Source organism: Hyla sarda, chromosome 6, assembly GCF_029499605.1.
Source record: "Hyla sarda isolate aHylSar1 chromosome 6, aHylSar1.hap1, whole genome shotgun sequence".
NCBI classification, from domain to species: Eukaryota; Metazoa; Chordata; class Amphibia; order Anura; family Hylidae; genus Hyla; species Hyla sarda.
In genome coordinates, this window is record NC_079194.1 from 273,172,337 (window position 1) to 273,190,548 (window position 18,212).

Consider the following 18,212-nt stretch of genomic DNA (forward strand, 5'->3'; position numbering starts at 1 on the left):
CGGGGAGGAGCGGGGACCCGGAGCGCTCGGCGTAACAGGGAGTACAATATACTCCACTGCTATTAAAACAGTATTTCTCTACATCACCAGCAGGTGTGTACTTTTGACTGGCCTTTCACAGTATCTAGGCCCTTAAGATTTTAACAGGAACAAAATGGTACACCACTTAGATTTACATATGTGGTAGGAACTTATGAGGCGGGGACAATGCGCTCCAGTACGCTTAAAACAGTATTTGTCTCCAACACTAGCAGGTGCATACTTTTGGCTGGCCTTTCACAATATCTAGGCCCTTTAACAGGAACAAAATGGGGGGGTGGCCTGAATGCTTGAGTGAGCGGTCAAATCCTGTAGGAGCTCCCGCTACCCCTGTGAAAAAACCCTGTTTTCACTTACCCTACCTGGCTGGTCTTTCTCCGGTGGACTGCTGAGCACCGGGGGAGTCTTCGGGGAGCCTGTAGTTCCGGTCCCTTCAGTTGTTGCCGGAGCAATCGACTTTCGCGGCCTGTGGATACTGGTCCCGGGCGGAGTGGGGAGGAGAGGTTCCGGCGTGGAGTAGTCCGGTGACACTCTCCTCCTGATCATGGGTTGTGGCGGTGAGAGTGGTGTAGCGGTCCCTCCTGGCTGTTTTGGTCTCGGGGGCTCCGGCCATCCCTGTTGGTCTCGGGGTCTCCGGAGCTGGGCACTATCTGCTGCCTTCATGGGCGCGGCCTTGCTGGTTGCCATGGTCACTCCCACCTTGGCTTGCGGTGGAGGCAGTGAAGGTGCAGAGTGGTCTTTCCCCTGCTGGGAAGCCTCCTCGCTGGTACGAAGTGAATAAGCCATCCTGCTTGCTGTGATTTCAACTTGCTAGCCCTCTCTCTGGGCCTGCATCTCCGGCTGCTTGCTGCTGTCTGGCCTGCATTGAGAGGTGCTTCCCTAGAACTGTCCAGTACATGCTGGGAGTGCCCCCTCTGGTCTGCTACCGGCCTTGCAGGTTGTGAATACCCTGAGAAGGACCTGAGTGTTTGCTGGGACGGATGGTGCCTTCCCAAATAGCTGCAGACAACAGTTCAGATCATCAGTGGAGTGCAGTGCTCTTGGGACTTTACTACTAGTGTCTTTCTACCTGCTCAGTGTCCCCTGCTAGCCATGGGTGGCTCGTGTGGTAGACTTAGAAATAAGAAATCTAAACTGAATGCTGATGTCTCAAGGCTGACCTCGGATGCCTCCTCTGATGATGGGTCCTCTCGTTCCTCCCGTTTCTGTGGCCCTTCTGATCGGGATCCTGGTGCTCAGACCCTGCTTGCTACTAAAGCGCTGAGCCATTTTTCCAGACCTCCAGACCTCCAGGGCGTGACTCTACTGTTCCACCTTTGTCATTGTTGGAAGCTTCTCCGACTCCTCCACAGTGCTTATCCCCTGAAAGACCTGTTTATGATGTAGCTGCTCTGGATCTGCGGTTTTCCGAATTATTGTCTGCCTTTACTTCCTGTCAATCCATCATAGTGACTAAAGTTGACGAACTGCGGCAGCAATTTTTTTATTTTGCGCCATGAGACCCAGAAGATACGTGAGCGCACTGAGGAAGTGGAATGTAGGGTCTCTACAGTGGAAGATACTCTTCATCTTTTGCCTGACAGAGTGGACTCACTACAGTGCCAGATGACGGGAGTTCTGGGTCGGCTGGATGATATGGAGAATCGCCAGTGACGCTACAATAGCCTCCTGGTGGGCTTTCCTGAAAAGTTTGAATGGAATGATCCGGTGCTCTTCCTTGAAACGTGGCTTAAAGAGATTCTTCCAGTGGACACCTTCTCTCCCTACTTCTCAGTCATACGGGTGCACAGAGTCCCGGCTAGATCTCCACCTCCAGGGGGTCTACCACGTTCTTTTCTGGCCAAGCTCCTTAATTTCAAGGATAGAGATGCTATTTTGCGAGCTGTCAGAATTTAGGGAGAGTCATTTATGAGAGGAGCAGAGTATCCTTCTATCCTGACTTTTCTCTGGAGCTACGCAAGTAAAGGGTGCAGTTTACCGAGGTCCGGTCGAAGCTACGTGCCAAGGGCTATCGCTATTCCATGCTCTATCCTGTTCGCCTGCGAGTGGTAGATGGGATTTCAACTAAGATCTTTACCTTCCCGATGGAAGCGCTTCATTGGGTGGATGCAGCCCCTCTTGTTAGACCTCTGAACTGAACTGTCATGGACTGCCCTGCTCATAACTACTCCCACCCTGTTTTTGATTTAAGATAGCTGTAGGGAGTTAGATTCTTAAGGACCTAGTAGGTTCCGGCTCTGCTTGAGGTCTATCTGGGTAATTCTTAATTATTGGCCGATTTAGTTTGGATGGGGTAGTGGGAGCACTCTGCTGAAGTAGGTTCTTAGTTTGCTTTGGGTTTTGTTGTAGCCCCGCAGTAGTTGTATTTTTGGGTATAGTTCTGCACAGTGTTAGAGGGTAGTAGTTAGGGGGTAGTAGTGTTAGGGGGTAGTAGTGTCCCATTTAGTGTTAGACAGGGAAATAAAGGGATTGTTCTGTTCGTGCTTTGTTGCTTTTGTTTTTCTATTTGGTGTTTGTGCCTCGTTTGTCTTTTTGAGGTATGTGTCCGGTGTGTGTGGTCCTGATGCTCAGTCCTTCCTACTCTTGATATATTTTGTTGTGTGTAGTGATGGGGACCTTAAAAGTTATTAGCTGGAATGTCCGGGGGCTTAACTACAAGTTCAAGAGGGCTTTATGTTTAGACTTTGTGAAACGCCAGTCGCCTCACATTATTGGCTTGCAGGAGACTCACATCATGGTCCAGAAGGTACTTGCCATAAAGAGGTCGTGGATAGCACAGGGATACCATGCTTCCTATTCTAGTTAGGCCAGGGGAGTCTCTGTTTTAGTTACTGAGTCCCTGCCATTGGTGGTTTCCCAAGGAGCTTGTGACCACTTTGGGAGGTTTGTGATCTTATCTTTTAATACCTGGCAGATGGCGTTGCAACCTCTGGAGGTTGCATCTGCTTTCTCCTTCTACTCTGCTGCCCATAGATCCTTCTCTCACATTGATCTCGCTCTGGCATCCTACGATCTCTTCCAGGTGGTAAGAGATGTTTCCTACACCACTTGGCCCTAAGTTTTGTGCCTGGGTCCGCTTGTTGTATGACAGTCCCAGGGCTCGTATTCACACTAACTTAGATGTTTCTGCTTCTTCCTCCTGGGCTGTGGGACAAGGCAGGGGTGCCCACTAACTACCTTCCTTTTTGCGCTGGCGATTGAGCCTTTGGCAGCGGCCATACATACAGATCCCACTATCTGTGGCATTCCCAAGGGTGATGGGATGCAGGGGGCTCCCCAGTTTCTTTAATTGACCTACTTGATAGGTTTAGTTCTATTTCAGCCTTGCGGGTAAATTGGGTTAAATTCTCTCTCATGGCATTCTCGCTTGACATTCTCCTTCCCTCTTCTCTTCCAGAGTGGGTACAAGTGGTCTCCCGCTTTAGGTATCTTGGGGTAGAGGTTACTGCCTCTCTGGTGGATTATATGTCCCTGAATTTGGACCTGCTCTAGAATTACACAGTTGAATGGTTGCATGCCTAGTCTTTCCTCTCTCTCTCCCTAGCTGGAAGGATTAATCTTTCTAAAATGATTTACTTACCTAAATTCCTTTATCTCTTTCATTTGGTTTCCGTGGTCCCCCCTAATAAATATTTTAATAAACTGTGTGGTGCTCTGGGATCCTTTCAGTGGCAGGGAATGTCTCCCAGACTCGGTCAGGCTCTCCTCTAGGCTCCTAAACAGCATGGTGGTTTAGCTGCTCCCGAAGTATACAACTATTTTCTTGCCTCTCAGTTGGTCTATGCAGCATGGTGGATTGACCTGGATCTGTCGAACTCGGCAAATGCCTTGGCTGGAGTGCTTATGGGTTCTTATGAAGCTCTCACTAACTCACTATACAGGTACCATTCTCCCTCCTCTTATCCTGTAAACTATAGCTATAGTGTGGTTCGTGGTGTCGAGCAAATTTCCACAGCCTCTGGTATCTCCTAGGTCACCCTTGTGGAGGAATGTACATTTACCTCACCTACATGGGTTACAGTAGGCCAGCTTCTGGGGTTCTCATGGAGTCAAATTTATGATCAGCTTAGGTATGCGGTCCAGGCGCAATTTGGCTCTCTGACATTTACTCCTGCTTTTTCTGATGTGGAGATTCTCCTGGGCACCACGAATCTCTCTAAACCCCTTACTCAGTCCTATGCTCTCCTCCAGACACTGAGACCTAGCCTGTTCTCGAACGCCTATCATAAATGGGTGGCTGATATTCCTGATCTATCTGAGTGCCAGTGAAAAGAAGTTGAGGGCTCCAATTACTCCACGGTGGTTAGTAGTAGGGATATGTTGATTCAGACTGTATGTTTGAGGTTATATTATACCCCTGCTAAGCGTATAGAGGTACCTTTCTTGGAAGTGTCCTGTTATAGCCTCTTTTTGTAGGGAAGTAATGCGGTTTTTGGCAAACAATCTGGATTTCCCCTTCTTGCTTACCCCGGTGGTGGGCTTGCTGGTAGTCATAAATGAGGTGGTCTTTGGTTTGCATAGATGTATACATATACTGACATTTACTGACATAAAGTGGTCGCAAGGACTTGGAAGGATGCTTCCTCTCGCCCTTTGTCTCGCTGTATGAATTTGGTCAATAAATATGTCCCGTTGTACCAAACCTTGTATATGAGTTGTAAGTGCTCGAAGAAATTTGACAAGGTGTGGACTCCCGGGATTTTACTGGATGTGTCGGCTGACCCTGCGTCTGGAGTGGCCCATTAGGTTTCATAACAGGATATTGGTCTTATAGGAGGGGGTCGAGTTGGGAGGGGGTCGGAGTCATTGGGATTTGTGGTAATGTGAGTGTATGCTTGTCTACTGGTGTGGGGGCTTCCTTGGATGTACTGGGGATGCTTTTTCCTTATGTGCATGATTGCCTTTCCTGTAATTTTATCCCTGTCATTGTGACGGAGTTGACCTGTGGACCTACGGAGACTTATTGTATGTTTCACTTTATTTTGATGTTTGTTTATTATATGCAAAAAAATTACTAAATAAATACTTTAAAAAAAAAACAGGAACAAAATGGTACACCACTTAGATGTACGTATGTGGTATGCACTTATGAGGGGAGGACAATGCGCTCCAGTACGGTTAAAACAGCATTTGTCTACAACACCAGCAGGTGTGTACTTTTGGCTGGCCTTTCACAGAATCTGGGCACTTAAGACTTTAACAGGAACAAAATGGTACACCACTTAGATGTACGCATGTGGTATGCACTTATGAGGGGAGACAATGCGCTCCAGTACACTGTATTTGTCTACAACACCAGCAGGTGTATACTTTTGGCTGGCCTTTCACAGTATCTAGGCCCTTAAATGGTCACGCTCATTAAAACTAATTTTTGCTATTGCACTCCTTATGGTAAATAAAAAATATTTCTAATATACTTTGTTAAAAAAAAAAAAACAACAAAGTTTTCTACATTTTATTTGTGCTTGAAAAAGCTCAAGAGCACATTTTCCCCCATCTCATACACAGATTTTGGACCGAAGCCCAAACACAAGAAGTGCAGCCTGGAGTGCTGAGGGGGTGTGTGTCCAGCCTCATCCAATCGTAGCTCTTCTCACACCTAACTGCCATATGCTGTTGATTGGACACACCCCCCTCAGCACTCCAGGTTGCTCTTCCTGTGTTTGGGCTTCGGTCCAAAGTTTGTGTAGGAGATGGGGGAAAATGTGCTCTTGAGCTTTTTTAAGCACAAATAAAGCATAGAAAATAAATTTTTTTTAAAATAAAGTATAATAGAAATATTTTTTATTTACCATAAGGAGTGCAATAGCAAAAAATGATTTTAATGAGAGTTACCATTTAAGACTTTAACAGGAACAAAATGGTACACCACTTAGATGTACGTATGTGGTATGCACTTATGAGGGGAGGACAATGCGCTCCAGTACACTTAAAATAGTATTTGTCTACAATACCAGCAGGTGTGTACTTTTGCCTGGCCTTTCATAGCATCTAGGCCCTTAAAGGACATCTGCAGCGGTACAAACACTTATCCCCTATCCTCAAGATAGGGGATAAGTGTTTGATCGCGGGGGGGGGGTCCGAACGCTGGGGCCCCCGCCGATCTCCTGTACGGGGCCGCGGCTCTCCCGTGCAGGGGGTGTGCCAGCCGCAGCATGATGTTGCGGCCGGCATGCCTCCTCCATACATCTCTATGGGAGAGGCGGGGAGGCAGCATTCGTGCCTCCCCGCATCCCCCATAGAACTGTATGGGGACGGGGCGTCACCGTCGACCTCTAGGTCGACGCTACGTCACCATGGGCGCTAATGCAAGTGCCCCGTTAGGGAGATCGAAGGGGGTCCCAGCGGTCGGACCCCCCGCGATCAAACACTTATCCTCTATCCTGTGGATAGGGGATAAGTATAATTCCGCTGCAGTTGTCCTTTAAGACTTTAAGAGGAACAAAATGGTACACCACTTACATGTACACACAGGTTACACATAATAGAGGACAATACGCTTTTAGTGCTCTGCTCCCCCTAACTGTCTGGCTACTATTAGCTTTTCAGATGTTGTACACACCAGTGCTGCAGCACACAGTCGCTGTGTACTACACCCAAAATTGCATTCTCTCTCTCTCAATCTCACTCCCTTCCCTATCAGTGTTTCTAGGCTGGATTTGGGCTTGAGGTGAATCGCTGCTGTAAAAAGCTTTTCTGTGCAACACACTGTTCTCTGTCCCTCTCTCTGCGATAGAATGCTGATGTGACTGGGAGGTGAATCGCTGCTGTAAAAATGCTTTTCTGTGCAATATACACTGCTGTCTGTCCTTCTCTCTCTCTCTGTAATAGAACGCTGATGTAACTGGCCACAAGATGGCTGCCGATTATATAGGGCTGTGACATCAATGGGGTGGCTGGCTGCTGATAGGCTGCATGCTGCATGTGATTCAGGGCCATCCCGCCGACCCTTGTTCCCGCCTTCCCAGGATTCCTTGCCCCATGTCCTCACATGTGGATCCACCATTTTAGATGCCCGGACAGCACTAAATGGAGATTAATGAAGTGATTTGCGCGAATGGAATAGTTGAAAATCAAATTTTTCCTGAAATTCGTAATGAATTTGGATCCGTCAGATTCGATTCGCTCATCCCTAATATTTATGTATGAATGTTGTCAACATCCATGCATCATTATGGCATAAGTGGGAAAGCTAAGTTCACATCACCATGTTACATCTTGTTACATGTTACTTTTTTAAGGGTGTATTTACACACATACACAAGTAATATACTTAATTGTGGATCCGCAACTGCAGATTTTACAAAGCAATTCTTATGTACTTATAACTGATTTGTAAAAAATTCTGATTTTACAACTGCAAATTTGCAGTTGCAGAGCTGGTGTGTGTAAATACACAGGGTGCGTTCACACGGGCTCATTACTTACGGAATTTCTGCAGCGTATTTGGTGCGGAAAATCTTCAGCCGCTTCTGCTATCATTGACTTCACTGAGTCTGAATGGAAATCTGCAGACTCATTGGGTCAGCAAAATCCAAAATTTCGCAGCTAATCTGCCTTTGTGAAAGTACCCTTGTGACAAGGTCCCATATAGCAATTATACACTGCATATTCTCCTTTGAGCATACACACAGCCCTGTGTGCATTGTGGTTTGAAGGCGGGGTAGCGCCAGCGCACGGAACCGCCTTTTAACTTCACTGAACACACATGGCTGCTGCAATGGTACCAAGCCCTAAGAGTCTATTCACACATACAGTATCCTGCGCATATTTAATGCTGCAGATTGAAATCTGTGTGCAATAATTTAGTTTACAATAAAACTTGCAGCATTAAATCTGCAGCATCGAATATGCAAAGGATACTGTATGTGTGAATAGACCCTTAAGGTCAGTTCACGTGAGTATTTCTGGATGCAAATTTTCTGTACCAGATTTTGCTATCCATTGAAGTCAATGGGCAGCAAAATCTGCTGCAGCAGAAAATACGCATAAGTGAATGGACCCTTAGGCTATGTTAACACAGTGGAAATTTTGCTGTTCTGCTGAAATTCTGTTCTGAAAAGCTTGCTGTGAAATTTTTGCAGTTTTGCGGATCTTACGCTGAATTTCAAAGGAATTTCTGTGTTCTCAAAACAGAATTCTGCCAAAATTCAAAGCCCCATTGAGTTTAATGGGATTTTGCTTGGAATTCTGCAAAATTTAACGACATCTTCAATGTTTTTGCAGAATCCAGAATGCAGCGGAAATTCTGCCCTGTTAATGGGATAGTGGAATCCCCATTCAATTCAATGTGCAATAAATTTTGCAGAATTTCTGAGCAGAATTTTACTACAGAATTCTGCTCATAAATTTTGTCGTGCGTTCATAGACTCAGGGTCCGTTTACACGGGTGTATTTTGCTGCATATTTTTTGCAGCTGATTTGCTGCTTTTTATTTTCTGCTGCTTATTGTGTCATTGACTTACCAGCAAAAAATAAGCTGCAGAAAAAAAGCAATAGAAAATAAGCAACTGAAAATCCGCAACAAAATCTGAACTTGTGAACAGACCCTAAAGGCTCGTTCACACAAGCGGATTTATTTGCCGCTTTCCTGCTGCGTTTAAAAGGGGGTGGGCTCTTTGCGGCTGTGAGCAGGAGATTTTCGGTTGCAGAATTTCCGATGTAGAAAATCCGCCGCAAGCTCCATTAAAGTCAATGGGCAGCAAAATCTGCTGCTGCAGAAAATACGCATATGTGAACAGACCCTTAGGCTATGTTCACATGGTGGGAAGTCTGCTATTTTGCTGAAATTCTGTTCTTAAAAAAGGGGACGTGTGGATATCTAATGGCTTGTTCACACGAGCAGATTTATTTGCAGGTTCCTCGCTGTGTGTATGAATGGGGACAGGCTCTCTGCGGCTGTCAGTGGAATTTTTGGCAGTGGAATCTCTGCCCCACACCCCACTGTAGTCAATAGGGTCTGCGGCGGATTTTCAAAAGTGTAAATCCGCTGCTGAAAATGTGCTGCTAACAGGCCTCAGAGGCCTTTCAAACTCGCAGCTGGAAACATCTGTATTTTTGCTGCTGAAGATTTTGCTGCCCATTGATTTTAATGGGTATCAAAATCTGTTAAAGCAGATCTGCAGTAAAAATATGCACATGTGAACGTATCCTAAGGGCTCATCCACCGGGGCAGATTGGTTGGTGAACTTGCAGCATGTTATAGGTCTGTGCCGTATTTTCTCCGGCAGAGATTCTGCTGTCTGACAACTGGGACCCCCACGATCTCCTGCCAGGCACCCTGTGTGTTCAGAACACCTCCTCTTCTCTTGTTCGGAGTGGTCATGGTTGACACCCCTCTTCCATGTATCTCTATTGGAGAGCTGGAGATACAGGTATCTCTGTGCACCAGAGTTCACCTTTAACACATCTTACGCCAATGTCCTGTGTGCTGTATTTTTCTGACTATGAGGCTGAAATCAGACATGGTGCTTCTCACTGCATGGCTTTTTTGGGGTGAAACACGCTGTGGCCAGATGTAAGCTGGGAGCCATCAGGGAGATCTGAAATGTCACAGTTTTCCCTTTTTCTTTATAATGTCTTGATTTTATCATTCTTGTTATAAACAACTAATGATTTTTTTTTTTAATTATTTGGTTTTAGGCTTGAGTGACAGAAAGACACAGAAAAGTATTCAACAGAGCAATTTCTTATGTGACTACTATACTTTATACAGAAACTAGAGTTTTTAATGGCCTCTGCCAGAAAATACGACATGGATTTCTGATTTGACTTTATAAAAAATAAATAAATATTTTTACTGCAAAATGCCTTAAATTCATTGCATTGCATTTTTATGATTACATTTTGTGATATAAATGTTATGCTATTAATGGTATGTGGTGGGTTTTGGGGGTGTTCTGATGATGTTTTGAGGGCAAGGCTAGGTATATGTCTTTCTCTGTATTTAGGGAGGTTTGTTCATATATGTACAAAAAGAGAAAATACATAAAATGGAACCAGCTCACTCGTGTGTTGTCAAAGTTGAAGATCCGCATCCAAAGTTCCTTCAGCAGGTTGGTGCCTGGTCTAGAAAACCTCATTGCCAGACCACTAAAGTCACATATACAATACTATATCCTTATCTCAGATTAAAGTACAAACATCTTCTTTTATTAGAACATGTTGAAATCATCCATTCTCCAATTACAGCAAAGTCCCAGGAACCATGCAGTCAATGCAGGTCTACTTATTTCAAGCTTCACTCACTGGCTCTTACTCATGACCTCGAGAATCCTAAGGTGAGCGAGCGCCAATTTTAGTGCATACAGGGGAAAGCTGTAGGAAGTATCAGACCTATGGTGCAATAGCATCACTAATCAGCGCCTGCACTATGGAGAAGGAACGCCGCTGCTCAGATGTAAAGGTGAAACTTGAAAAAATATCGTGCAAAAGTCCATTGTATTTCAGGAAAAATTATTATTATTATTTTTATATCAACTGGCTATAGAAAGTTAAACAGATTTCTAAATGATATAATATGGAGATACAAAGTCCGGCACAGCACTGGCAAACGAAGGGTGTGCTCTGATGTAACAGGATTCATGCACTTGGGAGTACGGTGAGACCACCGTAGGTGCTGATACGGGGTGCAGGTGAGAAGGGCACAAGGCGCTATGGCATCAGAAGATGAAAACCGCACTCACCCGTAAGTCGTGCATAGTGTAGTTACAGCTGTTTCACGGGAACTCAGCCCGCTTCGTCAGACTCCACCCTCTGCTGACGCCTGGCAGGTTAAGAACTCACCTACGTTGTCGTCATCAGATGGGCGTTTACACACAGGTAAGTGACATATGAAAATATCTAAAAACTATGAATAGTATTAAAAACAACACTCTATAGCAATGATCATGATAACAAAAGGACAAGCAAGCACCGATTCTAAAGAAAAACACTAAAGTCAAGTTAATCATTTAACCCAAGGTTTCCCTGAGCGTCTGTGCGCAGAATTAACTCCGCCTCTGCCCGCAATTTTCTTTCTATCTACGCCTTCTCTAGGTAAAATTCTCTTTATTCCAAAAAACCTGAGGGCTGCAGGATCGTTATTGTGGGCAGTTTTTAGATGTTCTAGCACTCTTGGGCATCCTTTTCCAAAACGGACGGAATACAGGTGTTCTCTAAACCTAATATGCAGAGCCCTGGTGGTGCTACCTATATAGTAGCGCCCACAGTCGCAAAGCATACAGTAAACAATGAAGCTCATTTACAGTTAATGAATTCTTTCACTTTAATTTGCATACCTCCTACAACAAAGTTTTTTCCTAGTTTTAATTGGGGACACCACTTGCAATTGCCACATCGGAAATTACCGTTCACAGTAGAATTGCTAAGCCAGCCTGTATTCTCTTGTGCAGAGTATCCAAAAAAAGAAACAGACAGGGGGTAGATGACAAGAACCAGATATTCTGCTTCACCTTCACTTATAGTCCTATGGTGGAAAAAATTAAACAAAATATTCATAAAAACTGGTACTTGATTCAGAATGACCCGTTGCTCTCTAAACACTTTAGTAGCAAACCCCTGATTTCCTATAAAAGGGTTCCTAATTTGGGTGACTTGCTGACCAGCAGTAGATACTCTGCACAAGAGAATACAGGCTGGCTTAGCAATTCTACTGTGAACGGTAATTTCCGTTGTGCCAATTGCAAGTGGTGTCCCCAATTAAAACTAGGAAAAAACTTTGTTGTAGGAGGTGTGCAAATTAAAGTGAAAGAATTCATTAACTGTAAATGAGCTTCATTGTTTACTGTATGCTTTGCGACTGTGGGCGCTACTATATAGGTAGCACCACCAGGGCTCTGCATATTAGGTTTAGAGAACACCTGTATTCCGTCCGTTTCGGAAAAGGATGCCCAAGAGTACTAGAACATCTAAAAACTGCCCACAATAACGATCCTGCAGCCCTCAGGTTTTTTGGAATAAAGAGAATTTTACCTAGAGAAGGCGTAGATAGAAAGAAAATGCTATTGCGGGCAGAGGCGGAGTTAATTCTGCGCACAGAAGCTCAGGGAAACCTTGGGTTAAATGATTAACTTGACTTTAGTGTTTTTCTTTAGAATCGGTGCTTGCTTGTCCTTTTGTTATCATGATCATTGCTATAGAGTGCTGTTTTTAATACATTATAGTTTTTAGATATTTTCATATGTCACTTACCTGTGTGTAAACGCCCATCTGATGACGACAACGTAGGTGAGTACCTAACCTGCGAGGCGTCAGCAGAGGGTGGAGTCTGACGAAGCGGGCTGAGTTCCCGTGAAACAGCTGTAACTACACGTGTGTGTCCCTGTCGTTCCTGTCAACCGCTTGCTGTCCTGTGTTCATGTTGATTGTTTTCACGGAATAAAATACGGTGCACAACTTACGGGTGAGTGCGGTTTTCTTTATATCTTCTTATGCCATAGATTTGTAAATGACTTCTATTAAAAAATCTTAATCCTTCCAATAATAATCAGCTGCTGATGTTGAGTTGCTCTTTTCTGTCTGAAAACATTGCTCTCTGCTGACATTTCTGCTTGTCTCAGGAACTGCACTGAGTAGAATAGATTTGCCATGGGGATTTGCTTCTACTCTGGAAAGTTCCCGAGACAGGTGTCATCAGAGATCACTTAGACAGGAAAGAACAACTCAACTTCTGCAGCTCATAAGTACTGAAAGGATTAAGATTTTTTTTATAGAAGTAATTTACAAATAACCGTTAACTTTCTGGAGCCAGTTTTTCCTGGATAACCCCTTTATTGCAATTTAAAAGGAAAGGAAGCATGAAGTGCCCCAAAATCTCCCCAAATCATAGTATGTGTGTGTGTGTGTGGGGGGGGGGGGGGGGGGGGGGGCTTTGAGGTTTTCATGAGCTGTAAGCCATAATCATCACAATTATGACAAATCACGGCTTGAACTATCTTGCTTTGCATGTAATGAGTCTCTCTCATATATTAGTTTCACTTTTTAAGTTGCATTACCGAAATAAATAAACTTTGCACAATATTCTAATTTGTTGAGTTTCATCTGTACTGCATAGGAAATTGCAGTGTGGGACATATGGTGGGTATGTGATTTTTTTTTTTCATCCTGGCACAAAGGGGGGACATATCTGGCTGCATGGGGAAGGGTTCTTACCTAGGGACATAACTACGTACTGGTGGAAGGTGGGGGCCACCTACATGGCTACCTACCTTGTTAGCTACTTACCTACCTACATATCTACCTACCCATGTATTTACCTATATTAATGGAAAAAAGCAATGTTTTGAAAATCTAAATTTGCACATTTCTGCATCAAAATCTGTAACATTATGGATTTATTTTGTGAATTTTGACTTCACCATTGAAGTCACTGGGGAAATTCCGCAGCATTTACAACTCCAAAATTGATAATGATGCACTGCACGTTTGAAATCTGTATTACAGGGGAATTCGCTCATAGATTTTGCTCAGAGTTTTGCAATCTCATGCTGACGATTTTCCTATGCTACATGTTACCTCAGTCTTAGATATATATATTTTTCAGCAAAAATCTTCTATGTGTAAATGATTTACTGCTTACAGAATTTGCCCCTCTTGTCCCTTCCTTTGGGCTTGTCCAGACTGCAGACATTCCTCTGGCGGAACTCCACTTCTGCATTTCCCTTGCAGCAGAGTCCCAATGTTTTCAATAGGATTCTGCTGCTCTAAATCAGCAAAATTCTGTCCACTCAAAGGATAAACATGTTAATTCTTTAGGCAGAAAAATGGGGGGACTGAATTGCTGTCTATGGAGACAGCAATGTCCGTGTGGTCCTACTGCCAAACTGCAAGAGGACATTCAGCACGTGGCTAATTACCACGAATGACCGACATTATGGTAATGAAGCATTTTACAGTGATTTGCATTATTGTGGTACAACACACCATTTTTATAGTGATTTTAGCCTATTGTGGCAAAAACATGCGCTGTATTTAATTGCAGTACCGCCAGTTAGACACAGAGTTTGAACACAGCCAGAGGGTAGGTTCATACGTGTGTATTTTGCTGCAGATTATTTTCCCAGATTTATCAAACTGTGTGAGAGAAAAAATTTGAAAAAATTTAGAATTTTCGCACAACAACCAATCACAGCTCAGCTACCGAGCTCTGGTCAAGTGAAAGCTGAGCTGTGATTGGTTGCTGTGGGAAAATCACTCCATTTTTTCTCCCGCACAGTTTGATAAATCTGAGTAGGAAAATCAGCATAAAATTTTTTATAGCAAAATACACAGTAAGGGATTGTTAAAACGTGCAGACTTCATTAGCAATGAGTTTGACTTTTTTTTATTTTCTACAATGTGTGCCACCGCTGCTTTATAAGCAGTGGCTTCTGGGATGCTCACAGCGTGCCGTGCTATGCGTGCCGTGCTATGCATGCAGTGCAGATGCCGTGCATGAGCCTCGCTCTTGGCCATTACACTGGCCCCCAAGCAGGGCCATTTGAAAGAAGTTGGGGGCCCTAAGCAAAATAGACATGGAGGCCCCCCCCCTTGATGTTCATGCACGTCACGCTCTAGGGCCAGCATCAGGACGTAGTAACGCCGGCCCTTAAATTCTAGGAGTGCGACGTGAGTGAACGTCGATACGAGGCCCCCACATTAGGTGCAGCAGAGTTCATAGTTACATAGTTAGTACGGTCGAAAAAAGACATATGTCCATCAAGTTCAACCAGGGAATTAAGGGGTAGGGGTGTGGCGCGATATTGGGGAAGGGATGAGATTTTATATTTCTTCATAAGCATTAATGTTATTTTGTTCCAGGAATGTATCTAATCCTGTTTTAAAGCTGTTAATTGTTCCTGCTGTGACCAGTTCCTGAGGTAGACCGTTCCATAAATTCACAGTCCTCACGGTAAAGAAGGCGTGTCGCCCCTTGAGACTAAACTTTTTCTTCTCCAGACGGAGGGAGTGCCCCCTCGTCCTTTGGGGGGGTTTAACCTGGAACAGTTTTTCTCCATATTTTTTGTATGGGCCATTAATATACTTATATACGTTTATCATATCCCCCCTTAAACGTCTCTTCTCAAGACTAAACAAATGTAACTCCTTTAATCGCTCCTCATAGCTAAGATATTCCATGCCCCATATTAGTTTAGTCGCGCGTCTCTGCACCCTTTCCAACTCCGCAGTGTCCCTTTTATGGACAGGTGCCCAAAACTGAACAGCATATTCCAGGTGAGGCCGTACCAATGCTTTATAAAGGGGGAGTATTATGTCCCTGTCCCTTGAGTCCATGCCTCTTTTGATACATGACAATATCCTGCCGGCTTTGGAAGCAGCAGTCTGACATTGCCTGCTATTCTGTAGTCTGTGATCTACAAGTACACCCAGATCCTTCTCTACCAGTGACTCTGCCAGTTTAATCCCCCCTAAGACATACGATGCATGCAGGTTATTAGTACCCAGATGCATAACTTTACATTTATCCACATTGAACCTCATTTGCCAAGTGGATGCCCAGACACTTAGTCTATCCAAGTCATCTTGTAACTTATGCACATCCTCTATAGACTGTACCGTGCTACAAAGCTTGGTGTCATCTGCAAAGATAGAAACAGAGCTGTTAATACCATCCTCTATATCATTGATAAATAAATTAAACAACAGCGGTCCCAGTACTGAACCTTGGGGTACACCACTAATAACCGGGGACCAATCAGAGTACGAATCATTGACCACCACTCTCTGGGTACGTGAGCCAGTGTTCAATCCAGTTACAAACTAAAATTTCCAAACCCAAAGACCTTAACTTACCTGTCAGATGTCTATGAGGGACAGTATCAAACGCTTTAGCAAAATCCAGAAACACTATATCCACAGCCATTCCTCTGTCAAGGCTTCTACTCACCTCTTCATAAAAGCAAATTAGATTGGTTTGACAACTTCTATCCTTAGTAAACCCATGCTGGCTATCACTTATAATACTATTATCCCCTATGTATTCCTGTATGTAATCCCTTATAAGTCCTTCAAACAATTTACCCACAATGCATGTTAGACTTACCGGTCTATAGTTTCCTGGGGAAGACCTAGAGCCCTTTTTGAAGATTGGCACCACATTCGCCTTGCGCCAGTCCCTTGGCACAATACCAGACACCAGAGAATCTCTAAATATCATGAACAGGGGTACAGATATTACTGAACTTACCTCTCTAAGAACTCTTGGGTGTAGTCCATCCGGTCCTGGGGATTTGCTTACATTTATATCACTTAACTTACCTTGTACCATCTCTACATTAAGCCAGTTCAGTACATTACATGATGTGTTACCAGCACTGACCTGGCCAATGTCACTTCCTTCTTCCAGTGTATACAGAACTAAAGAACCCATTCAGTAGCTCCGCCTTCTCTTGATCGCCTGTGACAACCTCCCCATTATCATTATTAAGGGGTCCTACATGCTCTGTCCTTGGTTTTTTTGCATTTATATATCTAAAAAAATATCTAAAAAAAGTTCCCCCCACATTAGGTGCAGCAGAGCTCCCCCACATTAGGTGCAGCAGAGTTCCCCCCAAATTAGGTGCAGCAGAGTTCCCCCCCCCCCACATTACCAAGCCATCACTTACCAAGCTGGCCAGCGCGCGTCTTCCTGCTCCGGTCTTCTGTGCCTCCGTTGCTCTTGGCGCACGCACGCGACATCAGTGACGTCATCTCCCGGCGGCCCCTGCGTTTTAAAACTTAATGCGGGGCCACTGAGAGTTGACGCTGAGAGTTGACACATCTTTCGGGACACAGGGATGTCCTTAATAGTGATGGGGGGAATTGCCCAGTCGCTACAGGACGGGCAAGCACCAGCTCTGCTCAGGGCCCCGGGCCAGCTCGGGGCCCCAAGCAATTGCTTGGTTTGCCTGTCCTGTAGCGACGGGCCTGCCTCCAAGTCCAATAAGAGCGGGCAGCTGCAGAGGCTGTTGGGAGCAGCAGTGCTCACACAGGCATGCACATCTGCTCATAGTCTGCAACTTCCAGTGTAAAAAATAAAAAAGAGCACTGCCTCCGTCCCGATCCCTGGACCCTGATGAGCAGTGGTGAGGGGGGGGGGGGGGGGTTTACTGGCATCCAGGAAGGGGGGGAGGAGGGGTTAAGGGTAGTTGATATGCATGATAGAGGTGTTTGTGGGTACAATAGATGTATGTATGTATGTATGATGTATGAATGATAATAAATATAAGGCCAGGTTCACACTTCAGAATTTCCACTGAAGATTCCATGGGTGGTGATAGGACCGCACAGACTATGGGGATGGCAATGCAAGCTCTGTGGTCCTTACACCGCCCGTGGGATTTCCAGTGGAAATACTAGGGGGAGGTGTAAATTATAGATGTGTGTATGTGTAATACATGTATACATGTAGGTATAATGAATGTGTAAATGATAGATGTATGTATAATGCTGGCTTCACACTTTAGAATCTCCAGACAGAATCTCCGCCGGAGATCCCACAGGCGGTGCTAGGACTATGCAAACTGCATTGCTATTTTTATTGACAGCAATGTATTGCTAAGCAAATCTGCTGAAAGATCCACTGACAAATGCATTGCTATCTATGGGTTCTAGCACTACCAGCAGGATCTCCAGCGGAAATTTTGTCCAGAGATCCTTAAGTGTGAATCTGGCCTGAAAGATGTATGCATGTATGATAGATGTATGTATGTATGTATGATAGATGTGTGCATGTATGATAGATGTGTGCATGCATAATAGATGTATGCATGCATGATAGATTTCTGTAAGTATGATAGATGTATGTATTTAGGATAGATGTATGTATGATGTGTGTACATATGATATATATGCACGAAAGATGTGTGTATGATAAGTGTGGGTGTATGTATTTGTGTTTGACTGTATGACATACATACACCAGTCATACATACACCAGTCATCTATCATGCATACATACACACACACACATTTATCGTAAAAATCAATTATACATGCATACATATAAACAGGATAAAAACAAGCAATCTCCAGGTAGCAGAGCGGGATCAATGGAAGCGCTTCCATTGATCCCGCTCTGCTACCTGGAGATTGCTTGTTTTTATCGTGATTCTATTTCAGCGGGACGAAGCTGCAGAGACCCTTTGATGATACGCCCTGTTGTTGTACATGGTTGGAGTACAACTTCATGTGGT

General features: G+C 44.4%; 1 protein-coding gene across 2 annotated transcripts in view; it reads left to right on the forward strand.

Annotated features, from left to right (window-relative positions):
- The window catches only part of LOC130277757 (transmembrane protein 272-like), a 98,669-nt gene extending 88,829 nt beyond the window's left edge, over positions 1-9,840 (forward strand). For both annotated transcript variants that reach the window (XM_056528496.1, XM_056528495.1), the window contains one exon: positions 9,682-9,840. In XM_056528496.1, coding sequence (XP_056384471.1) covers positions 9,682-9,691 — 10 coding nt within the window. In that variant the 3' untranslated portion in view covers positions 9,692-9,840. The remainder of the gene's footprint in view (positions 1-9,681) is intronic.
- The last annotated feature ends 8,372 nt before the right edge of the window (positions 9,841-18,212 follow it).